Raw genomic sequence first — 25,491 nt, forward strand, 5'->3', positions numbered from 1 at the left:
ACGTCGATCCAGAGCATCCCAAACATGCTCGACGGGTGAGGCCATGGATGAACTGGGACAATTTCAACTTCCAAGAATTCTGTACAGATCCTTGCGACATGGGGCTGTGCATTATCATGCTGAAACAAGATGGCGGCAGATGAATGGCACACCAATGGGCCTCAGGATCTCATCACAGTATCTGTGCATTCAAATTGCCATCGATAAAATCCAATTGTGTCGTTGTCCGTAGCTTAAGCCTGCCCATACACTAGCCCCACCGCCACCATGGGGCACTCTGTTCACAATGTTGACATCAGCAAACCGCTCGCCCATACAACACCATACACGTGGTCTGCAGTTATGTGGCCGGTTGGACGTACTGCCAAATTCTCTAAAATAATGTTGGAGGCAGTTTATGGTAGCGAAATTAACATTAAATTCTCTGGAAACAGCTCTGGTGGACATTCCTGCATGCCAGCATGCCAATTGCTTGCTCCCTCAATACTTAAAACATCTGTGGCATTGTATTGTGTGACAAAACTGCACATTTAGAGTGGCCTTTTATTGTCCCCAGCACAAGGTGCACCTGTGTAATGATCATGCTGTTTAATTGGCATCTTGATATGCCACACCTGTCAGGTAGATGGATTATCTTGGCAAAGGAGAAATGCTCACTAACAGGGATGTAAACACATTTTAGAGAAATAAGCTTTTTGTGTATGGAACATTTCTGGGATCTTCTATTTCAGCTCATGAAACCAACACTTTACATGTTGCGTTTATATTTTTGTTCAGTATAGAATGGACAGAGCTGTATAAAGGCCTTTGACACTTGCAAAAAAAATTATGCGTGGTCTAATGATCCCCTGTAGTCTAAAACAGATGGAAGTAGGACTTATGTGGTTATATTGTTTCATTAAATTATCTTCTATTATATCGGGGACCATTTGCTGGTGTCCGTTCTATATCCTGTAGCCTGCATGCATTCATCTGGCCTGGTAAACCGCTGGACAGTGAACACATGTGGACTACAACAAAGCATCACACACAGCAGCATGACAACCAGACCACCGCGCACAATTAGTGACGCCACATGCAGTGTCTGTCTGTCTGGCCAAACCGCGAACCGGCGGCGACTTGACAGTGGCCCGATGTAGCCTGAAACTCTTCAAGAGAGATGCCTTTAAAAAGTCTGGTGTGTTTTCAACTGACTTTTAGCGGTCTGATGACAAGCTGATCAGAAGCTTCAAACCATTATATATAGCTTAACTATGCTAGTCTGTGGTGGTTAACTAGATGAGGAACAATCCAGAGACTGATTCCCCTCGGGGGTTCCACAAAGACAGAAATTCGTAAGCTAATGTAGCTGGCTAAGCTATTGTTTAATGACAACATGCCATAGCAAAGACAACAATACCACGAGTTAGCGACACAATCTCTGATCATTTACGCAAAATGAAAACTAGTAGGCTAATTTGCTAGCTAGTCAAGACTGATAAAGGCAAGCCTTGAATTTTGGGTCCCAGTACTGTCTCACCGGGACAATGTCATCTCCACCCCTTTTCTTGGAATCCAACTTTGTCAAGTCATCGCACGAGTACACGCACGAGTTGGCATGGCTCTGCAGTCACATCGCTTTGTACTCAAGTCCGTTGGCGGACAGAGCTAACTGGAGCTGGCTCACTAGTTAGCATCTAACGCCATTGTGGATGGATGGTAATGCGAACGTTAGCTAGCTCAACTACCTAGCCGCGGCATCGCTACTCAGCCAGCCGCAGTTTGCATTTCACCGAGCGTTCGGCCGATGCCTTTTTACTACCAATGCAAAAGGTGCCCAGATGTTTTACCCAGATGTCAGTGACAAAGGCTAGCCACTGAACCATATCCAACGTTATTGTAGATAGATAGTTAAACACAAGTACGCAATACCAACTGATCATGATCTTCTTGACAATCACGTAGCATGTAAATAACTGCCAACTACTCATATCTCCTTCCTTGACTCACACGATCCTCCGACCTGACATTCTAGAAGCTCACATTCTACCTCAAACATTCTACTGGATAACAAAAAACCCGCAGAAGAACACTTTGGTTGGATCTCGTACCATTCTTTTCACCGTTGAGACTCAGGAAGAGCTTCTCCGATGTCGTTATCCATCTATCGGCGGTGTTATTTTCTGTTAGCCTTGGAAGGAAAGTCCAGTTGTCGCTGGTGAAATCTGCCCTAGCTGCAGCTCCAGCGGAAGGTTGCCTTTTCATAATTGTGCGACTCTGAACTGACGCCGCTGCGTGACGAAGCCAGCTGAGTCAGCCCCGGAGCACTGAGCACGTCACATGACGGGGGGGGGGGGGGGGGGGGGGGGGGGGGGGGTCAAATACCTGAATATTGATCTATTATTTGATTGATTAATACCCGCATTGATATTAAAGTGTATTGCCATGGGATGAGTGTTTTGATAAGTATATTTTGCAACAGGCGTAAGCGTGTACTGTAAACAGGTTTCTAAGGTCAATGTGGTAGATCTACATACTTCTCATTCTGACTGGTACGTAGGCAATAAGTGGCAAGTCACAACAGGCTGAAACATGACGAACTTCACAGATGAACCCCAAAAAAATAACATTTTGCAACAGTACAAAAAGCCACCTCCCTAACTCATTCTCCCTCTTTACTGTACTGTCCAAGTTTGATCTCTCCATCTCCCTCCCTTTCTCTGCTATTCTCGCCCTCCCCCTCCCTCCTCACAGGCCTTCCTCCCCCTCCCTCCTCACTCTTCCCAGGCCTTCCTCCCTCTCCCTCCACACTCTTCCCAGGCCTTCCTCCTCACTCTTCCCAGGCCTTCCTCCTCACTCTTCCCAGGCCTTCCTCCTCACTCTTCCCAGGCCTTCCTCCCCCTCCCTCCAAACTCATGAGTTAGGGAGGTGGCTTTTTGTACTGTTGCAAAATGTGTGGGTGCAGGCTTTTGCTCCAGCCAGGCAGTAACACAGCTGATTCAACTTATACAGTGAGTTTTTGTTAAGAGTCTATAATTATTTCAATCAGTTATGTCATAGTTAACTGTGAGCTTTAAAAAGACATGAAGTGTTAGATAAAGTACAGGCCATAGAACACATAATAAGAACACACAGAGCTCAAATCAGATTGGACTCATTTAAGGCAACAAAAGCAATCAAAGATCATGTTTTTCAATAAAACAAACAAGTTATACAGAAAACCCCAGAACAGCTGTTATCGAAGAAAACAAAAAAAATCTATCTTCACCTACAGTCTAACTTTGAATTTAAAATCCCCAATACCTGCCAACATGAGTATTAAAGTGCTTTCTCAATAAATCACCTGCATCGTTTACCAAGGCAACACAGTTTAGGCATCATTTAATATTATAGCCCCTAGTTAGCCACTGCATTCTTAGCCACTAGTAAGCCTCTCAAATTAAACTGTCTCACTGTCCAATCAACAGAGACCCACACTGTACAACCCATACCCCTAACCCCTCCCCAGTATACATCCTTATTGATTGATAGACTAGCTATAGTATTTCCCTTGCATTCCATGGATGATAAACTAGATGCTTGATTTGAAGAGTAGAAAAGAGCCCCTGCGATTGGTTTGTTAGTTGGCTCATAGATCAGCTGCAGTCAGCACTTTCCTCCTCCGCTGCCAGAGTCAGGTGTTCCATCTAGGAGAGGGAGTGGAGGAGAGAGAACAGAGAGGAGGAGGAGTTTATCAGTATAAAAACAGACATATGTCATACAACATAAAGCTTAGTCCAGTAGCCAACAGACAGTCTGCTTTGCACAGCTTATTCAGGAGGGTGAAACTGTACAGAACGTTCATGTAGAACAGACATTTATCTTTGTTATCATAGATAGTCTATTGTGTCTGTTCTATGCATTGCATTTGTAACTGCAACGTTCTGAAATGTTCACCCTTCTGAACAGAAGCAAACCACAGGTTTACAGAAAGCATGACGACACGCACATGACAAAACATAAACAACAAACAAAGCTCCCACGTGGCAACTCCCCCTCTGAATAAAACACAGCTGCACGGGGAAAATTCAAACTCATAAAAACGTTATGAGATGGTTGTACTCTGGTTAGGAGAGATGGACGGCTGTTGGGAAAAAAATTAAGGGATGCAGACATTGACAAACAGACTAAAGAAATAAAACAATAGAAACAGACTTTCTAACCAAAATGTGTGTGTGTGTGTGTGTGTGTGTCCAAGCTAGAGTGAAATCTGTGGCGCCACTGGCATTTCCAGGACTCTAGTGACATCTAGTGACCACATCGGGTACTGCTGGTGTGAGTATGTAACATGATATTACACAACTCAAGTTGACATTCCAGTGTTATGTTTTTGATTAGCTAAAGGTTTGAGGTAAAGGCTGAAAGGCTGTGTAAGAAGAAAACATAATGCTAGTCTAGAGACAGAGGGTAGCTAGATGGCGGGGAGGATGCAGTAGAAGAGTGCGTGAGTAGCCCTTACTGGCCTCAGGGTTAGAGGTCATGGGGTGAAAGCACACCTGGCAGTAAGGGTTCCCTGGTGGAGTCCAACACCTGATGGAGATTAAATCATCATCATTACATCACACACTACTGTATAACAACCCTCCATATTAGAAATACATAATGAGAACAAAAACATGTATAATCAAATTTAAATTCATTTCCTGAGTTGTGTGAATTCAAATTGAATTAGGCCCAAACCCTTTGAAGTGATCAAATATTTGAATAAATGTAATCAAATAAATAGAATCCCCACTAGCTAAGGAAAAGTGTCTTGTCCTCTCACCTCGTATGTGGTCCCGTTCCAGAACTGCCTCATCTCCCCTCTCCTCCAGGCCAACAGTGCAGATCCTAGCAGGGTGAATGGAACCAGGTAGAGCAGGGCTGGCTGCCCCATCTTAGTCACCAACATCACCGCAAACGTCAAAACCATACCACACAGATAGGCTGGGGGAGGGGTGGAGAGGAGATGGAGAGGAGATGATCAACACGATGATGATAATGATAATGATCAGTAACATATTGACAATGTCCATGTCGTTACCTATGCAGCAGCAGAAAAGGTAGATCTTCTTGGGGCTGTTGACCCACACATCAAACCTGCTGCAATAGGCCACAAGAAGACCTGTTGGACAAATCAGCAAACATAATATATGAAGGTCTGAAGCTATCGTCCAATGAGAAGGCAGAACAGAAGGGTGTGAAGAAGGAGCTGATTCTGAAGCTTTAGATCGCACCAGGAAGAAAATGACCTTATAAACAGATCTAGGATCAGCTTACACATCAGCTTACACTCCACACATCCTAATTATAACCATTACAGAGGGAAGCATAATACTGACCTTAGATCATTGTCTAGAAACATGGAGACATAGGGGCTCTGGTTATTGTTGCAAAGCTACCGGTAATTTACCAAAGTTACCAGAATCTTCTGTCATTTTGGTAATTAATAGGTAATCTATGGTAATTTTTCTGTGTCCATATTGTCCATGAGTTTCCAGTGGATAGACCATATAGTTCAAGAAAAAAATTATAATAATAATAATGAGAAAAGCATTTCAACAACAATGGCATTTTTTTTCAATTAAATCTGCAACTCTTCCAACTATTGACTTTCTTCACAACTGTCACCAGTTTGGCGCCAAAACATTGACAACAAAGACATATTAGCATAGTTAAATAAATAGAAGGATATTTCATGCTGAAACCCTCCTGATAAACACTAATGGTATTCACTAAGTTGATGGTTCATATTTAGGATAATGTTTTATAGTTGTCATTCTATTTTGTCATTGTATATGTTTTATTGTATATAGATAATCTGAAGTACCCAAAAAGCCCACTAGATGGTATTTGATAAAATAAAATTGTAAACTTTTCAAGTTTACAGTAATATACCCCCCCCCCCCCTTTGCAACCCTAGCTGTGGTCAAAAGTAGTGCACTATATAGGGCATAGGATGCCATTTGGGATGCAAGCATGTTTATCTCACCTGGTACGATGATGTCCCCATAGCCCAGGATGGAGAACTGCATGCCACACAGGTTCTGTGTCCACGCAGAGAACCGTGGAACACGCATCACTACCGGGAGCTACCAGGGAGACAACACAGGTAACAGTCAACTAACGGTCAACTAATGATTAAATAAAAACCATCTAACACTCTGTTAAATAACAATTGACTAACAGTTAACTAAAGCTCAACCAAAACTAAACTAAAACTCAAATCAATCACAGAGAGACATACTGAGGATTCACTATGATAGATTCTATATCAAAACCAATTACAGTACTTCCATTACAAAACAGAAAACAGACATACATGTAATGTCAATATGCCAACTGTCAAGCCGTAGGGTTTGTTAATGACATGAACATGAGACACACAGGAAAGCAATCAGTTCATCACCAAATCACACAACAAATATATCAATGTTTAATTAAATTCAGATCAAGCCCTCTCATTATTTAAACACTTAAACTACAATGCAATGACTTGAGATTGTGTAATATTGTATAATAGTATCATAAAGTTTGTTAGAGCCAGGATTACTTGATAAAACCCTTGGCCCTACACATGACGAATCAGACAATAACACAGCTGTGACATAAGAGCCGGTCATGTGACAGTTGGTTGGTATGTACTGTATGTTCTGTCTCTCAATTCAATTCCATTTCAATTTTAGGGTATTTATTGGCATAGTAAACATATGTTTACATTTCCAAAGCAAGGAACAATCTCCAATATTGATATAAATGCCCATTTATTCTTGAAGAATACATCTTATAAATAAATACCTTATGAACTTAGTAGAACTGTCTTACCCCAGCATAACATAAATGGCTGTTTTACTTCATTGTTTTTAAACAATGTCTTTGTAAAACTAAACCACATATAGCTCTAAACTATGAAGCTGAGTAGTAAAGAGATGATATGATAATTAACAGTACATATGAAGCTGAGTAGTAAAGAGATGATATGATAATTAACAGTACATATGAAGCTGAGTAGTAAAGAGATGATATGATAATTTACAGTACATATGAAGCTGAGTAGTAAAGAGATGAATTGATATGATAATTTACAGTACATATGAAGCTGAGTAGTAAAGAGATGAATTGATATGATAATTAACAGTACATATGAAGCTGAGTAGTAAAGAGATGAATTGATATGATAATTAACAGTACATATGAAGCTGAGTAGTAAAGAGATGATATGATAATTAACAGTACATATGAAGCTGAGTAGTAAAGAGATGAATTGATATGATAATTAACAGTACATATGAAGCTGAGTAGTAAAGAGATGAATTGATATGATAATTAACAGTACATATGAAGCTGAGTAGTAAAGAGATGAATTGATATGATAATTTACAGTACATATGAAGCTGAGTAGTAAAGAGATGAATTGATATGATAATTTACAGTACATATGAAGCTGAGTAGTAAAGAGATGAATTGATATGATAATTAACAGTACATATGAAGCTGAGTAGTAAAGAGATGAATTGATATGATAATTTACAGTACATATGAAGCTGAGTAGTAAAGAGATGAATTGATATGATAATTTACAGTACATATGAAGCTGAGTAGTAAAGAGATGAATTGATATGATAATTAACAGTACATATGAAGCTGAGTAGTAAAGAGATGAATTGATATGATAATTAACAGTACATATGAAGCTGAGTAGTAAAGAGATGAATTTATATGATAATTAACAGTACATATGAAGCTGTGTAGTAAAGAGATGAATTGATATGATAATTAACAGTACATATGAAGCTGAGTAGTAAAGAGATGAATTGATATGATAATTAACAGTACATATGAAGCTGAGTAGTAAAGAGATGAATTTATATGATAATTAACAGTACATATGAAGCTGTGTAGTAAAGAGATGAATTGATATGATAATTAACAGTACATATGAAGCTGAGTAGTAAAGAGATGATATGATAATTAACAGTACATATGAAGCTGTGTAGTAAAGAGATGAATTGATATGATAATTAACAGTACATATGAAGCTGTGTAGTAAAGAGATGAATTGATATGATAATTAACAGTACATATGAAGCTGAGTAGTAAAGAGATGAATTGATATGATAATTAACAGTACATATGAAGCTGTGTAGTAAAGAGATATGATAATTAACAGTACATATGAAGCTGTGTAGTAAAGAGATATGATAATTAACAGTACATATGAAGCTGAGTAGTAAAGCTGGGGTCTTACTTTCTCATATGGAGTCGAGGGTTCGGCTGGCACCTCCACCGTGTTACCCTGCGTCGAGACAGAACACCCCAACCAGACGCAGTCAGTTTGCATCCCAAATGGCAGTCTATTCCCTACATAGCGCACTACTTTTAATCAGGGCCCATAGCGCTCTGGTCAAAAGTAATGCACTAGGTAAGGAATAGGGTGCCATTTGGGATGCATCCTCAGACAGTCAGCCATTCAGACCCAGAGGGGAATCTAATCTACACCGCAATGCTGCAACGGTACACAGCAGAGGAGATCCCAGCTACGAAGCCTGATTCTAGTTAGGGGCAGGAGTGTTTACTGGGTCGGGGAACACTCAGTCAAGGAAAACTCCTGACCCTACTGATTGTTAATCAAGCCATCTTAACATTCAGAGATTGAAGATTCAAGTTTTGACAGACACAGAGAGAGAGACATACAGGCAGACAGGCAGGCACAGACAGACAGGCAGACAGGCAGACAGATGAGTGGTTACCTTCTCTCCTGCTGCATCTGGACCCAGGGCCACTTGGACCATGATGCTCTCTCCATTCTGTAAATATAAAACATTTAAAACGTGGGACAATGTATTTAACCTTTCTAGTAAAAAAAAAATAGGACAATAACATTGCACTGTATTTAACGGGGAAAGTGACTCACCGGCATGAACAGAGGAGTGATGAAGACAAAGAACACATCATACAACAGCAGCAGACTCAACAGGATCACACAGATCTGAGAGGGGGAGAGAGAGGGGGGTGGAGGAGGGATGGAATGGAAGTCAGTTGAGGGGGAGACAGGTGAGGGGGAGACAGGTGAGGGGGAGACAGGTGAGGGGGAGACAGGTGAGGGGGAGAGAGAGGGGGGGTGGAGGAGGGATGGAAGTCAGTTGAGGGGAAGACAGGTGAGGGGGAGAGGTGAGGGGGAGAGAGGGGGGAGAGAGAGGGGGGATGGAATGGAAGTCAGGTGAGGGGGAGACAGGTGAGGGGGAGAGAGAGGGGGGTGGAGGAGGGATGGAATGGAAGTCAGGTGAGGGGGAGACAGGTGAGGGGGAGAGAGAAGAAAGAGAGAGGGAAAGAGAGAACAGATGTTTAGAGACGTGTCCATAGACTTAGTTAGACGACATATTTTTACCTGACCCGTTATGGCGTCTGTGAGAGTATAGGCAGCGCCATTGAGGCCATCTCCATTTTGAAGTAGTACTTTTTCTTCTACTACTTCTATGAGTTGGTAAACAAACTGAAATGGTGCATACTGCTACTTGGAGTGTGTTGTCTGAACAGGTATAAAGTCAAGGTCGGTGATCTACTGCCACCTGCAGTTATGGAATGTTTGCTCACAAGTATAATTCATTGGCTGATCCCACCCAGTTGACTACTTTAAAATGGTGGAAGTCCTCAATGTGTATGTCAATGTAAAAACAGTTTATTTCCAAGTTGTGATCTATTTCTATGGATGTGTCCAACCTCAGCCAGAGAGTGGCCCTCTTTGTGACTGAAGATGAGAAATCAGAGGGTCAGAGTGATGATTTCACCTTGAAGTTGGACAGTGAGATGGTCTTCAGGAAGTTGAGACAGAAGGCCACACCCAGGAGGTCCTGCAGGATCCAGATCCACCTGCCAATAAAGTAGAGTACAAGGTTTATTTTCTTCATTTTTTTCAACAACACCCTGTCAACTAACTATTAAATATAACCAAACTGATTAAATAAAGGGAATAAAGAAAAAGGTTATAAGTGAATGTCAAGCTTAGCATCCTCACAAACATGAGGACAACCATTGACAATGGTTCCTGTGCTTTACCCTGAAATGGCCCAGGAATTCATTGTTAGTTTAGTTTTAGTTAGAGTTTTATAAATGCAGAAATGAGAGCATTTTCCAAGTAATGATCCAGTGAATGAGTAAATGTATAATCTGAGTGAGTTATAATGTGTGGGGGTGGAAAGGGAAGTGAAACCACATTCTCTAGAACATTAGAATTATCCACCATGCTTTCGCTCATGGAAAAGTTTCATAGGAAATTAGCTGTGGACCGTGTGTTGCTGTTGTAGACTGGGGACATTTAATTATCCTGTCCACTAATACTTCTACTGTGCTAAGGTCTAAGGACAGTCATTGGCCTGTATGAATACACACACAAACATTACCCACCATGATGTTATTCTGTTATTGGAAATTAGAGAGACTAAGAGTTTCTGTCTGTCAGAATGTGAGTCTCAAATTGCACCCTACAAGTGCACTACTTTTGACCAGCATAAGTAGCACTATACCAACCATTTGAGACACATTCAGAGACAGTAGTCAGAGTCAATGAGGCAGTGAGTGATGCTGAACTAAACTAAAACTAACAGCAACAACACACCTCTACTCTGCTGATGATGTGCGAGTCCTCCAGACTCCCTCACCCCAAACACCACTTCCTGCTTCCTGTCCCACCCACAGAATTCCCATGGGATGTGTCAGTGTGTGTGTGTGTGTGTGTGTGCGTGAGAGAGAGACGGACAGTACCTGTCCTCGTTCCTGTAGACTCCCCACACCACGGCTACAGTGACACACACAGCAGACAGCAGCACCGACCTCACAGATACACTCCCACCCAGGACCGTCACACTGGAAGAACACAACACACATGAGAGAAGAGAGAAAGACCGCAAGCAACCACAGAAAGGTCTGCATGTGTGTGTGTGTGTGTGAGAGAGAGAGATGTTCAAGGAGACTGGTATGTGTCTGATTCACTTCTTTATTTTTTACTTCTCAGAACTTCCATATGAAACTATGACCTATGAGTTGTTTATGACAGACAGAGGAACAGACGGAAGGCAGATGTCTATGGAACAGACAGAGAAACTGACAGGGAGGACAGATGTCTATGGAACAGACAGAGAAACAGACAGGGAGGACAGATGTCTATGGAACAGACAGAGAAACAGACAGGGAGGACAGATGTCTATGGAACAGACAGAGAAACTGACAGGGAGGACAGATGTATGTGGAACAGGGAAATCATACTGTACGTTGTTACTATAGAAAACCTTGACTCTCTGTAAATACCATGATTGTAATGAGCTGTGACATTTGTCAGACAATACTTTGTTTTCATTGTTTGGGGGGGGGAGACTATGTTGTTATGGGGATTTTTTTTTTGAATTGGGATGAAAATCCCAGGAAAATGGTGACTCTCTGTGTGTGGTGTGTGTGGTGTGTGTGTGTACCTCATGGGGCTACACTTGGCCAGGTCCAACAGGGCGTCCAGACAGCTGAAGAGGGCGGTGGCTGACGCTAAGCAGAATATGGCGATGATCACATACACTGGAAAACACACACACACACTAAGTGTCAAAATACTCCTGAACGAACTCATTATGAGACGATCACTGAGTGTCTAACAACTTCTGGGGTGGTATGTTTGCTTTGCATATAAAACTGTTAATAAACTGTTAATAAACGTAATACATTATGAAAATGTATTAATCAGTGTTTGTCCAGAGTGAAAGACTCACCCAGGTACTTGTAGAAGAAGTACATGAGTACCAGCATCAGACACATCAGACCTACAAAAATGACCACCTTTAGGGGAGAGTACAGAGCCAAGTCCCCACTGTCACTCTTCTCCTCTCCTCCTCTTCCTCCTCCTCCTCGAGACGCCCTCAGCCTCTCTCTGACACACAGACACACACACAACACACAGACTGTTACACAGAGTGTAGAGTGGCTGAAGAGTGGACAGCATGCATGGCTGTCCTTTTCCGAAGGAAATAAAGAAACGTGTGTGTGTGCAGTCTGACCTCTCACAGGCTCCGCTCCAGTAGCCTCCCAGAGCAACAGTCACCACTCCTATGAGAAGCATGACCACAATGCTGGCATCAAACACAGGCACCGCCGGGGCATACAGCCTAACCTGCATCTCCTCACCAAACACCTGGAGAAACACACAGAGATCAAACACTAACACGCCTGAGAGAGACACACACACACACACACACTAGTGTCTCGTGTCTATTCTTATTGATTGAAAGAAATACTGTAGATGACAAGTCAATTAGAAGGCATGAATAAGCACTATACCATATCTTATAGTGAGTTGTAGTGACCTCTATACCAGAGGACCTACAGTATCAGAGAACTCACATTCTGTGCGTCCAGGAAGTCCATGTATCTCATCAGAGCCAGCGGAATCTGGACCTTCTCATACTCTGTCACATTGGCTCCCGGGGGACTCTTTAGAAGCAATCAAATGAGAGATAAAACAAAACACGTCTTAAAAAGAACACACAAAGATGTAGGCCTATCATGTTATGCCATAGATGTAAATTAAGTGTTGCATCATAAACACATTGGAGGTAACACTATTGATATATTGTAAATACATTGTAGATCCATTATCAAAGTATTACCATAGGTTTAGTGCTGGCAACGATCAGAGCGGCAGCCCCCAGGTCTTGGGCTGTCTCAGCCTTCTGGCTGAAGTTACACCCCCCTCTCATGACCACCACCGCCTTGCCTCTCACTATGGCTGGGCTCACCCCTGCAGAGCTACACAGTAGCCTGGACGACAAGTTCACCAGGGGATACGCAGTCTAACACAGGACAACAGGTACAGTTAGAAAACCCATATATTAATAGCTATGATGTATTGTCACTGTAGCAAGGCTGAATCTCAGAGCCACCTAACAGCAGGCTGGATGTCAGGTGAGGTTCACAAAGTTCTGTGGGTTCACCAACAGATACTAAACTCTTACACAGTTGAAGCTGGAGCAAATGGGGGCATAGGGCAGCTGAATATCAGAATGGCGATGTTGTTGTACTGGACTTACAGCAGCGCTGAGTGAGAGTGACAGGTTGGTCCATAGGGAGTTGTAGACCAGGCAGTATTCTTTATCTGTGGCTCCATTTGAGATGTGCAAGATTGCCTCTTGACAGATCACCTGTGTGGAATAAAAACAGTAACTAAGTAAAATACATACAACCAACATGTATTTCAAAGTAAACAAAGTTTAAGAAACAACAACATATCGTTTGTTCAGAGACTGATCAGTGTTAGCTGTGTAACACTTTTTCATTACACTGTCAGTATCTGTTCCACTCTGAAGCTTGCCTGGAAAGTTGGGTACTTCCCCATAGACAAGCCATGAAAGAACTCAGCTGCCAAACTTAGCTGGTGGCGATTGGCTAGCTAGCTACATGAATATGGCAAACTTGCCTAACAGGATAGACACTCGAAATGACAATTGTAAAGGTGATATTATCCAGTTGTCAATATTATTTGTGAAATAAATATCACATAGTTGTCGACATAGTTGGACCTGGCTTGCTTGCTAGCTAGCTACATCTATCTCTGTACTGTTATGATAAATACCGTGAGCTAACTAGCTAGCTTTAGCTAGCATAACAGCTAACTGCCTATTTTACCTGAGATGACCGGAGAATGACTGATAAAATAATAATCCACGGAGTTTTTGCCATGTCGGTAACATACGGAATTGAGTAAAAATCGTATTCACAAGAAAAAAAAACTATAATCGTTGGTTTGGCACACCATTAGTTTCAATATCGTCCCTTTTATTGTACTCGCATCATCGTTTTTTAGTTAGCCATTCCCTTCCGGTTTCTCATGCTGGTGGATCTCGTGATAGCTGACCAAATATTGGCAAATGCTGACATGCACTGCATTTTATCAATGCTTTCATTGTTTCCGTATCATTAGATGTCAATATCTCTTCTCAGTTTCAATATCATGGGAAATATTTATGTAACTGTCTTCAAGTTTACCGAAGGTAATTAATTATAACTAACCCAAGATAGTTCACCTGTGATGTGTCTGGTTACACCTTCTGTTTGTGAGTGTAGAGGGAAACTAAGGCATCCATTACAACCAATGACTGATTATTGTGCTTTCAAGACAACTGGGGAAAAAACGCTGTCAAATCATGACGTCAGTGATCTTCAGGTCAAAAGAAGGAGCTCTAGAAAGATGGCCTAGTTTCCGACATGGAATTCCAAGTTGGTTGACCATTCAGAAGTGAGAGATCCCTGAGATCCCACTTGTTTTGAATGCAGCATTTCAACCCACAGCCTGTCTCTGGTTTGTGAGTCAAATGTCAAAGTCATGCCAGATGACAGTGGTAGAATCTAAATGCATACTCCTTGCGTCCTCTCCTCGACTCCTCAAAATCCATTGGACGAGAAAGCCCAGGGTCCCTACTCTCTGACCTTCTCCAATGGGTTTTGAGGAGGCGGGTCAAAACGACAAGATTTTCTCCTTGTCCACATATTGACCATGGAAGGGGGTAAGTGTTAATAACATCTACTTATCATAGTGCTGGGTCATTAAACTGATTATGTTTCCCCAATTGCACCATTTCCTTTATAATGCACTACTTTTGTCCAGGGTCCATATAGTGCACTATATAGGGAATATAGGGTGCCATTTGAGTGTTCCAGGAGAGGACGATCATATATAGCTAGTCAAACCTGACAAAGAAAGACTTCTCTAAGATGGCATAGAACATTTTTTTATTAAGATTCTAGCTAATGAATGAGAAAAATACTACATGTATAAAAACACATTGGCTGAAATCAATACAAAAGCTTAAAAGCTTCTGAACAAGTGTACAAGAAACAAAATGGTCCAGTGTGCCCTACCTACACATTTCAAGTTTATTGGAAAACAGCATTCTTTACTTACTCCTGAAGGCAACTCAAAGAACATGGGATGTTTAACAGAATAAAGCGGTTAACATGGTCTCTGTCCCCAATTTCAACCTATGCCCTATATAGTGCATTATTTTTGACCAGGGCCCATGTGTCTCTGGTCAAAAGTAGCACACTATATAAGGACTAGGGTTCCATTTGGGACACAAACAGATAGACATTTCAAGTCTGTAGTTTATGATTTGATAATGAAGCAGATACTACTAATCATGTGCCTCATATCTCCACAATGGCCCAGCCACCACATGAAAGGTAATTTTTCCACAAATCCGACTATAAATACAGGCAAGGCCTAAAAATACGACCACACACTCCTGAACAGTTGAGTAAAACATTTGTTCACACAGGCGCACACACACACACACACACACACACACACACACGATTGTGATCCGTTTTCTACTATTACAGTGCAACAGCATGGCAGACAGACAGATAGCAGTGATTTAATATAAATGAATTATATACACGTTCCTGGGTGGTTTCATTGTTTGGTCCTTTGTCTGGTTCAGGTAAGAGTGTCTTTACAACGCCTCCTCTTCAGATCTACAGCAGTAGTTAGCACAGGCTTCTTATCTGTCTGTGGACAAATAATACATACACACATCACATTCATGTAAAGCAGTGTTTATGCAGCTGGAAAATTTACGTTGAATGAAGCTTTCGTAGACACAAGGAGCATGTTAACACAGTACTGATAACACGCTGACATCACTGTAGCAACACGGTAGTGATAACACGCTGACATCACTGTAGCAACACGGTAGTGATAACACGTTGACATCACTGTAGCAACACGGTAGTGATAACACGTTGACATCACTGTAGCAACACGGTAGTGATAACACGTTGACATCACTGTAGCAACACTACTGATAACACGTTGTCATCACTGTAGCAACACTACTGATAACACATTGACATCACTGTAGCAACACTACTGATAACACATTGACATCACTGTAGCAACACGGTAGTGATAACACGTTGATATCACTGTAGCAACACGGTACAGATAACACGTTGATATCACTGTAGCAACACGGTACAGATAACACGTTGACATCACTGTAGCAACACTACTGATAACACATTGACATCACTGTAGCAACACGGTACAGATAACACGTTGACATCACTGTAGCAACACTACTGATAACACATTGACATCACTGTAGCAACACTACTGATAACACGTTGACATCACTGTAGCAACACTACTGATAACACATTGACATCACTGTAGCAACACGGTACTGATAACACGTTGACATCACTGTAGCAACACGGTAGTGATAACACGTTGATATCACTGTAGCAACACGGTACAGATAACACGTTGACATCACTGTAGCAACACTACTGATAACACGTTGACATCACTGTAGCAACACGGTACAGATAACACGTTGACATCACTGTAGCAACACTACTGATAACACGTTGACATCACTGTAGCAACACGGTAGTGATAACACGTTGACATCACTGTAGCAACACGGTACAGATAACACGCTGACATCACTGTAGCAACACTACTGATAACACGTTGACATCATTGTAGCAACACGGTACTGATAACACGTTGACATCACTGTAGCAACACGGTAGTGATAACACGTTGACATCACTGTAGCAACACGGTAGTGATAACACGTTGACATCACTGTAGCAACACGGTACTGATAACACGTTGACATCACTGTAGCAACACCGTAGTGATAACACGTTGACATCACTGTAGCAACACGGTACTGATAACACGTTGACATCACTGTAGCAACACTACTGATAACACGTAGACATCACTGTAGCAACACTACTGATAACACGTTGACATCACTGTAGCAACACTACTGATAACACGTTGACATCACTGTAGCAACACGGTAGTGATAACACGTTGACATCACTGTAGCAACACGGTACAGATAACACGCTGACATCACTGTAGCAACACTACTGATAACACGTTGACATCACTGTAGCAACACGGTACTGATAACACGTTGACATCACTGTAGCAACACGGTAGTGATAACACGTTGACATCACTGTAGCAACACGGTAGTGATAACACGTTGACATCACTGTAGCAACACGGTACTGATAACACGTTGACATCACTGTAGCAACACCGTAGTGATAACACGTTGACATCACTGTAGCAACACGGTACTGATAACACGTTGACATCACTGTAGCAACACTACTGATAACACGTAGACATCACTGTAGCAACACTACTGATAACACGTTGACATCACTGTAGCAACACTACTGATAACACGTAGACATCACTGTAGCAACACGGTACTGATAACACGTTGATATCACTGTAGCAACACTACTGATAACACGTTGACATCACTGTAGCAACACGGTACTGATAACACGTTGATATCACTGTAGCAACACTACTGATAACACGTTGACATCACTGTAGCAACACGGTACTGAAAACACGTTGATATCACAGTAGCAACAGTACTGATAATACGTTGCTATCACAGTAGTCTTTTTATTTATTTCACCTTTATTTAACCAGGTAGGACAGTTGAGAACAAGTTCTTATTTACAACTGCGACCTGGCCAAGATAAAGCAAAGCAGTGCGACAAAAACACAGAGTTACACATGGGATAAACAAACGTACAGTCAATAACACAATAAAAAAATCTGTATACAGTGTGTGCAAATGAAGTAAGGAGGTAAGGTAATAAATAGGCCATAGTGGCGAAACAATTACAATTTACAATTCACCAGCAGCAAGAGCAACATCATTGATAAATACAGAGAAAAAAGTCGGCCTGAGAATTGAACCCTGTGGCACACCCATAGAGACTGCCAGAGGTCCGGACAACAGGCCCTCCAATTTGACACACTGAAATCTATCAGAGAAGTAGTTGGTAAACCAGGCGAGGCAATCATTTGAGAAACCAAGGCTGTTGAGTCTGCCAATAAGAATGTTTTATTTCACCTTTATTTAACCAGGAACAGTGAGGGAAAAAAGTATTTGATCCCCTGCTGATTTTGTACATTTGCCCACTGACAAAGTAATGATCTGTCTATAATTTTAATGGTAGGTTTCTTTGAACAGTGAGAGACAGAATAACAACAAAAAAATCCAGAAAAACGCATGTCAAAAATGTTATAAATTGATTTGCATTTTAATGAGGGAAATAAGTATTTGACCCCCTCTCAATCAGAAAGATTTCTGGCTCCCAGGTGTCTTTTATACAGGTAACGAGCTGAGATTAGGAGCACACTCAAAGGGAGTGCTCCTAATCTCAGCTTGTTACCTGTATAAAAGACACCTGTCCACAGAAGCAATCAATCAATCAGATTCCAAACTCTCCACCATGGCCAAGACCAAAGAGCTCTCCAAGGATGTCAGGGACAAGAATGTAGACTGGAATGGGCTACAAGACCATCGCCAAGCAGCTTGGTGAGAAGGTGAAAACAGTTGGTGCAATTACTCGCAAATGGAAGAAACACATAAGAACTGTCAATCTCCCACGGCCTGGGGCTCCATGCAAGATCTCACCTCGTGGAGTTGCAATGATCATGAGAATCAGCCCAGAACTACACGGGAGGATCTTGTCAATGATCTCAGCTGGGACCATAGTCAACAAGAAAACATTTACATGCCCGTCTGAAGTTTGCCAATGAACATCTGAATGATTCAGAGGACAACTGGGTGAAAGTGTTGTGGTCAGATGAGACCAAAATGGAGCTCTTTGGCATCAACTCAACTCGCCGTGTTTCGAGGAGAAGGAATGCTGCCTATGACCCCAAGACACCATCCCCACCGTCAAACATGGAGGTGGAAACATTATGCTTTGGGGGTGTTTTTCTGCTAAGGGGACAGGACAACTTCACTGCATCAAAGGGATGATGGACGGGGCCATGTACCGTCAAATCTTGAGTGAGAACCTCTTTCCCTCAACCAGGGCATTGAAAATGGGTCGTGAATGGGTATTCCAGCCTGACAATGACCCAAAAACACACGGCCAAGGCAACAAAGGAGTGGCTCAAGAAGAAACACATGAAGGTCCTGGAGTGGCCTAGCCAGTCTCCAGACCTTAATCCCATAGAAAATCTGTGGAGGGAGCTGAAGGTTTGAGTTGCTAAATGTCAGCCTCGAAACCTTAATGACTTGGAGAAGATCTACAAAGAGGAGTGGGACAAAATCCCTCCTGAGATGTGTGCAAACCTGGTGGCCAACTACAAGAAACGTCTGACCTCAGATTGCCAACAAGGGTTTTGCCACCAAGTACTAAGTCATGTTTTGCAGAGGGGTCAAATACTTATTTCCCTCATTAAAAGCAAATCATTTTATAACCTTTTATAGGCATGTGTTTTTCTGGATTTTTTTGTTGTTATTCTGTCTCTCACTGTTCAAATAAACCTACCATTAAAATTATAGACGGATCACTTCTTTGTCAGTGGGCAAATGTACAAAATCAGCAGGGGATCAAATACTTATTTCCCTCACTGTTCCTGGTTAAATAAAGGTGAAATAAAACATTCTTATGAGGGAGGTTTAACAGACTAGTAATAGGGGTTGCGACAATGGCGGCGGATAATTTTAGAAAGAGAGGGTCCAGATTGTCTAGCCCAGCTGATTTGGGGGGGGGGGGGGGTCTTGGGCCAGTTGCTGCGGGGGGTGCAGAGCTGTTGGCCGGTAACAAAGTACTGATATCACAGTAGCAACACAGTACTGATAACACATTGAGATCATAGTATTAACACAGTACTGATAACACGTTGATATTACAGTAGTAACAATACTGATAACATGTCAATATCACAGTAGTAATACAGTACTGATAACACATTGAGATCATAGTATTAACACAATAGTAACACATTATAACAGCAAGTGTCTCACCTCATTATTCCTGATTGCTCTCAGACCCTCCTTGATAACCTCCTTTAGATTTCATCTGGGCCTGAACTGAGTTCACCTACACACACACACAGTCATAATGAACAGAAGATTGGATAATGGTTTGTAACTGCTTGGAATCTTTACCTAGTTGATATGACATAAGGCTCTGTTTTCTGTGTGAGGGTAGGTGGTCAGTACATACTGATGAGAGCCCAACGCCCATGTCTCCTGAGCCTACGTGTGTTGTGTGAACAAAGTTGGTTGGTTCTCCGATCATTGAACGGTCTATCCTCCGCCGCCTCTTCTGTAAAGCATTAATGAAATTGTAGTATTACTAAAGGCAACAACAGTCAACTGCTTTATGAACAGACACTCACACACAGGCTGATAAGAAGTACAGAAGATGAGAAGGCCTGGTTCTATTTCAGTATCTAGGACCTTGACCTTTAGTGTCCACACTTCATAGACTGAAAGATCAGGAGTAAACAAAACAGTGATTTCTTGTGTGTGTGTACTCACAGGCTGAGGCTGCTCTCCAATGCAGCAGCTGAAACACACCCAGAACTCAGTCATGCTGACAGCAGCTTCCTCTCTCTTCTCTTTCTTTCTTTTTCTCTCTCTTCAACCCTCTGTCTTCCTGTTCACTTCACAGCCGATGCCACAAACAGCCGGCGGAAGCAGATTACAGACAGACATACACTCACTGCTGGTGTTTCTGTAACACACACTGACACACACCACTCTCCCCAGGGCCTGAGCGACACACTCCTGTGGACACAAAGAATCAGAGAACAGTTGACACATTTTTTGCATTAGTTATGTTAAATATCAAGTGAAATTTGGTGATGGACAGAAGATTCTGTGACCTGGCTATGTAGTCCTAGTAGTAGCATGGTATTCTAACTAGACAGTGTTGCATTGGTAGTTGTGGTAAAGATAAAAAGGACAGAGGTGGGTCTGGAAAAGAGAAAAACTAACCAAGTCATAAGAGGAAGGAACTCGAGCAACATGCACCAAGCACCAGTAACACATTACTGTACCTGCCTACTAGAAAAACTGTATATTTCCCCTGAAATGTTATCTAGCAAAACTCCCCTTCAATATCACACTAGGAGACTGAGGGGGGACCGAGTGAAAGTACAGCGATGGACAGTACAATAGCATACACTATTTCAATTATATTAATTTAGCAGCAGTGCGTCCCCCCGCCCCATGCTACCCTTACCACCAACACTGGGGGGAAAAAAATCTGGCATAGATAGATTTCATTGCAAGTTTAACTGGTCCAGATGGTCAGTTTTCAACATTCAAAACTTCTATTCTTCTATATTTAATAACATGCCGTCTTCTCAGTTGTAAAACATAGTCTAATAAATACCACTCTATAATAGTGCTACCCATAGTGGAGGATAAACCATAACTCGATAGACACAGACCAGCCCTTCATCTTGTGGCCCAGGAAGACAAGACAGTAGACATCTCATTTGTTGTCTGTAGTTTCACATGACCACTTTATAAAAATACCCAGTGCAGTGTGAGCTCAGACGCCTCTGCCTCACCCTCCACAGATGGTGGTGATAGAGTTAGAATAAAATACTTTTGTTTACTCAGGGAACTAGCTATTCATTTCACCCTGGAACAGTTGAGACTGAGACAATGTCATTACTCAATACCATCTTCTCTACTATAGTGTTTTTACAATCTCTACTACAAACTAGAGAAGTCTACAAATCCACTAACTATTTACATGTTTAATTAAAGTGTTGTTGAGTAGCTAAAAATACTTGTATGGTCGTCAATGATCTAAGGTGTTGTTAATGACATTGAAGCCCAAACAGGTTTAGAACCATTGATCTCAGATACTAACCAAATGACACTGAACTGTGGGTTGTATTGATTACAAACAATTCACTAACTAGGGAGGGACCATATTTGTAGTACTGCCACTAGTTCGATAAAGTCTTACAGTAGAAGATACTTACTCTCAATAGCTATTTCATTGCCAAATTGAAATAGGCCAAGAAGATTCAACTTATTTCAGGGTTTCTCTAGCGCAGAGCGGCCTGAAGACACAAGCAGGAAAGAGCGAGGTTGTGGTTTTCAAACTGACAGCTAAGTAAGTTAGCTAGCTAACCGCTACCGGTTGCTAAATCAGTAAACTGTACTCTGAAACTTGAAAGAGGACCGATTTTGGAAATACATCTACACGTAGCTGTGAACTTTGAAGGTTGGAACTAACTTCAAATGTACTTTAAATTAATTAGATAGATTTGTGGGTGTAAAAAAAGAAGGTAAAAGAGACATACCTTCTGGCTAAATTCCCGAAGTTGCAGACGAAAAAATATCTTCCTGCTTTGCCTTGGCGCAAGGCTTTCTGGGATATAGTGTTCAATGAAACAATATTACATAAAAGCAGACTTATTCAAGAAAAAGCAGACAATTCTTGCGAAACTCTCGTGCTTCTTTGTTGTTGTTTTTTACTAATATAAATGGGCAATTTTTCCAATGTTGAGCTAATTTATTGATACAGTTTTTGTTTTCTATCCTAATGGCGTCTTTTTGTAGGAGATAATCATCAGCCAACGTTATTTTTTGTGAATTTGGAAGCATTTGTGTCATTTGAAAAAGCACATAAATGCTTCATAATTAATAAAGGTAATGTTAACTGACTAATATTATCTCGTAGAACAAAACGTATAAGATATCCTAAGCCTGTATTAACCTCAGACCTTATTTTCGCGTTTACCCCAAAAGCCTACTCTTTCCTCATTCATTTTCGCCATATGAATGGTAACTAATTTCCGGGTTTTAGGTCTTCAAGCAGGTGAGCTCGGGTCTTTCTTTTCCCAGCGCAGTTAAGCCAAAACTACGCCCCGTTATTACGAGGGGGTTCTGCTACGCTCCCATTGGCTAGCTAGCGTTGTTTCACTCACAGGCGATCAGTGCAGAGACAGTTGCCTTCCAAGGTAAGGATGAAAAATGTAATTTAACAATTAGCTGCCTACCATAATGCAGTCCTATTATTATAATGTTTGGTAACATTTGCCCATGTATTCATTTTCAGAGTTTCAATGACTTGTAAACATGTCTCAGAACTCTGCTGAATTCCCTCAATTGAAGGTCAGCTAAGTTTACCTAGGCTACTTAATGTTACTAGCTCGACATTTGAAGTTGTTATATTATCATTTGTAGTCTATTATCAGGTAAAAGCACATGCTTATTATTCATAATTTCTAAAATATTTGAGCTAATCAATTCAGTCGAATACGCTATGCTACATCCATTGAATCTGATTTTAATGGCTAGCTCTGACCACTACATTATTTTATTATATTTTTTAATCTTGAAATACAAGGGCAAATGTTATTAATTAGTGACTGAAAATTTCGCATATTCACTTCCGGACTTGGAGAGCGCTCAAAGCCTTGTAGAACGCCTCTCTGATAACAGGCGTGGTTTTGGCTTAATTGAGTTGGGGGGAAAGAAAGACAAGTTGAGGTCTATTAAAGATGAGTATATACGTTTTTGTGCTGACCATGAAATTTACGTAGAAATGTGAGTTATAGATTTGTCATAATTGAAAGCAATTCTAACAAGCAGTAGATATGTTCTATGTATGCCATTTCTACGCTTCCCGTTCTTATGTTTCATTTTTGCATCTTTTACTTTTGGTTTTGTACACCAGTTTCAAACAGCTGAACATAGAACATTTTGGGTTATTGAAAATATATTTCACAACTGTTTAGATTGTACAATGATTCACAAACTGAAGTTAGGAAAATTATTAGTTTTCACGACCCAGGAAATGGTGAAGCGATTTCTGCATATTGTACCTTTAAAGCGGGTGACAGCAAGGCAAGCCTCATCAAGTTCATGTCACTAGTGGTGTCTCAATATTGCCCAGCAGAGGGCAGATCTACTCACATAATTTAAAAAAAGTTTGTTGCCAAGCAGAACAAGGTGTATTGCAATCTCTCACTCACTACACAATGACTCCAACTGGGCATAACTTGACTCTGGAACAGTTACACCACGCATGGAGTGTTTAAGTGTATGCCATCATCACATGTAGCTAGATACTGTACATTTAGATGTGTAAACTGATGCACAGAATGAGGATTATTTCATCACAACAGATGAGATGGTACAGGGAAGAAATCCAATCCAAGGTTTTAACCATGCCCAGCACTGGTTACTTATGATATTTGTCACTGACTATTACCAATGTGCTATCGTGAGAAGGATTGTTGAAAGCTCTCCAACTAAAAACTAAATAGATTCACTGTTGCTATTGAACCCATTCTAAAGGGTAGGTTTAACAGAGGAAATTACATGTGACCATAATGTATCAATCATATATCATTAATGATACTATTTGTCACACCCTGACCATAGTTTGCTTTGTATGTTCTATGTTTTGTTTGGTCAGGGTGTGATCTGAGTGGGCATTCTATGTTGTGTGTCTAGTTTGTCTGTTTCTGTGTTTGGCCTGATATGGTTCTCAATCAGAGGCAGGTGTTAGTCATTGTCTCTGATTGAGAACCATATTTAGGTAGCCTGTTTGGTGTTGGGGTTTGTGGGTGATTGTTCCTGTCTTTGTGTTTGTTTTTGGTTTTTCACGTTTTCTTTTTTTTTGTATATTGTTCTATTTTCATCCTTATTAAAGATGTATCACAATAACCACGCTGCGTTTTGGTCCGCCTCTCCTTCAACAGAAGAAAGCCGTGACACTATTTAGGACTATGTAGCATTAGCAAAGGGTTTATTATTTCAAAACATTATATTTAGTGATATTGAATTGTGTTTGGTTGCCAACGCAACCAAAATCAACATTTGAAGATGTATCCTCTGCTTAGACTAAGTCAGTGGCACAGATGTGACTATCCATCTTCAATTCCAGTTTGTTTTCAAATGAATAATTGATATGATGGATTCATGTCTCCATCTCAACCAAAAACCGAAGTTAAAGAATGGGACTACATCAAATTAAAGGTTGATTTAGTCTTATTCTTTCACTTACATTTTTGGATGAGATGGAGACATGAATCCATGTGGCCGGCCACATCTATGTCTATGGGAACAAGCACTGTTCGTGACTCAAACTGTTCACACCCCTTGGAGAGAAAATGTTGCAGTTTTAAAGCTTATTTTCTTGCTATACATTTTGCTATGTCTAATGTTTATTCATGTGATATGAGTGACTCAAACATTACAACAAAATCTGTTGGCTGAGAAACCTAGCTGACATGGGCTGGTTGAGCTGGACATTTCTGAGAAGTTATAAATAGTTCTCTCAGGTATTTATTTAACCAGGCAAGTCAGTTAAGAACAAATTCTTATTTACAATGACGGCCTACCCCAGCCAAACCCTAACCCGGACGACGATGGGCCAATTGTGGGCCGCCATATGGGACTCCCAATCACGACCGGTTGTGATACAACCTGGAATCTAACCAGTGTCTGTAGTGACACCTCTAGCACTGAGATGCAGTGCCTTAGACCGCTGAGCCACTTGGGAGCCCAATGACTGACATGACAAGAGGGAGGATAACTGATGATGCACTTCAATTTCAAAATTGCACCTTGTGCATTCTACTATTACAACCTTCTAGAGTAAGTTGAAAGCTGGACTGAGTTC

At 41.2% G+C, this 25,491-nt stretch overlaps 3 protein-coding genes across 7 annotated transcripts in view; all 3 read right to left on the bottom strand.

Annotated features, from left to right (window-relative positions):
• The window catches only part of LOC110513022 (transient receptor potential cation channel subfamily M member 7), a 94,202-nt gene extending 91,890 nt beyond the window's left edge, over nucleotides 1-2,312 (bottom strand). Inside the window, exon 1 of the mRNA XM_090222671.1 lies at nucleotides 2,091-2,312. Within this exon, the coding sequence (XP_090078797.1) occupies nucleotides 2,091-2,093 (3 nt within the window). The 5' untranslated portion in view covers nucleotides 2,094-2,312. The remainder of the gene's footprint in view (nucleotides 1-2,090) is intronic.
• Nucleotides 2,313-3,122: 810 nt separating this feature from the next.
• LOC110526651 (signal peptide peptidase-like 2A) lies at nucleotides 3,123-13,916 on the bottom strand. 4 transcript variants are annotated; one of them, XM_090222672.1, is made up of 17 exons: nucleotides 13,660-13,916; nucleotides 13,065-13,175; nucleotides 12,645-12,827; nucleotides 12,379-12,468; nucleotides 12,036-12,169; nucleotides 11,751-11,908; nucleotides 11,463-11,559; nucleotides 10,759-10,860; nucleotides 9,786-9,867; nucleotides 8,912-8,986; nucleotides 8,748-8,804; nucleotides 8,246-8,293; nucleotides 5,990-6,089; nucleotides 5,042-5,122; nucleotides 4,784-4,944; nucleotides 4,515-4,548; nucleotides 3,123-3,665 (listed from the first exon to the last, which is right to left on the bottom strand). In XM_090222672.1, exons 1-17 carry the CDS (start codon nucleotides 13,711-13,713, stop codon nucleotides 3,625-3,627), a joined length of 1,608 nt encoding a protein of 535 aa, XP_090078798.1. In that variant the 5' UTR covers nucleotides 13,714-13,916; the 3' UTR covers nucleotides 3,123-3,624. The 4 variants fall into 4 exon arrangements, with proteins under 4 accessions (XP_090078798.1, XP_090078800.1, XP_090078799.1 ...); XM_090222674.1 differs by lacking the exon at nucleotides 8,246-8,293; XM_090222673.1 differs by lacking the exon at nucleotides 4,515-4,548.
• Nucleotides 13,917-14,746: 830 nt separating this feature from the next.
• On the bottom strand, nucleotides 14,747-22,827 carry LOC149971444 (CDC42 small effector protein 2-A-like). Of its 2 annotated transcripts, XM_090222677.1 has the most exons (6): nucleotides 22,160-22,669; nucleotides 21,836-21,916; nucleotides 20,373-20,621; nucleotides 20,056-20,157; nucleotides 19,854-19,929; nucleotides 14,747-15,541 (listed from the first exon to the last, which is right to left on the bottom strand). In XM_090222677.1, exons 3-5 carry the CDS (start codon nucleotides 20,424-20,426, stop codon nucleotides 19,858-19,860), a joined length of 228 nt encoding a protein of 75 aa, XP_090078803.1. In that variant the 5' UTR covers nucleotides 20,427-20,621; nucleotides 21,836-21,916; nucleotides 22,160-22,669; the 3' UTR covers nucleotides 14,747-15,541; nucleotides 19,854-19,857. The 2 variants fall into 2 exon arrangements, with proteins under 2 accessions (XP_090078803.1, XP_090078802.1); XM_090222676.1 differs by lacking the exon at nucleotides 21,836-21,916 and having other exon boundaries at nucleotides 22,160-22,827.
• Nucleotides 22,828-25,491: the final 2,664 nt, after the last annotated feature.

This window comes from Oncorhynchus mykiss, chromosome 26, assembly GCF_057628025.1.
Source record: "Oncorhynchus mykiss isolate SJ-2025 chromosome 26, ASM5762802v1, whole genome shotgun sequence".
Lineage (NCBI taxonomy): Eukaryota > Metazoa > Chordata > Actinopteri > Salmoniformes > Salmonidae > Oncorhynchus > Oncorhynchus mykiss.

Bases quoted from the DNA above. Each gene is read 5' to 3' on its own strand.
- LOC110526651 (XM_090222672.1), bottom strand. From the start codon at position 13,713: ATGGCAAAAACTCCGTGGATTATTATTTTATCAGTCATTCTCCGGTCA. The intron at 13,176-13,659 runs GTAAAATAGGCA...TATTCCACACAG, and splicing joins TCATTCTCCGGTCATCTCAG to GTGATCTGTCAAGAGGCAAT. The intron at 10,861-11,462 runs GTACACACACAC...GTGTTCTTCCAG, and splicing joins GCCAAGTGTAGCCCCATGAG to TGTGACGGTCCTGGGTGGGA.
- LOC149971444 (XM_090222676.1), bottom strand. From the start codon at position 20,426: ATGACTGAGTTCTGGGTGTGTTTCAGCTGCTGCATTGGAGAGCAGCCT. The intron at 20,158-20,372 runs GTGAGTACACAC...AATGCTTTACAG, and splicing joins TTGGAGAGCAGCCTCAGCCT to AAGAGGCGGCGGAGGATAGA. The intron at 19,930-20,055 runs GTATGTACTGAC...GTGTGTGTGTAG, and splicing joins TGGGCGTTGGGCTCTCATCA to GTGAACTCAGTTCAGGCCCA.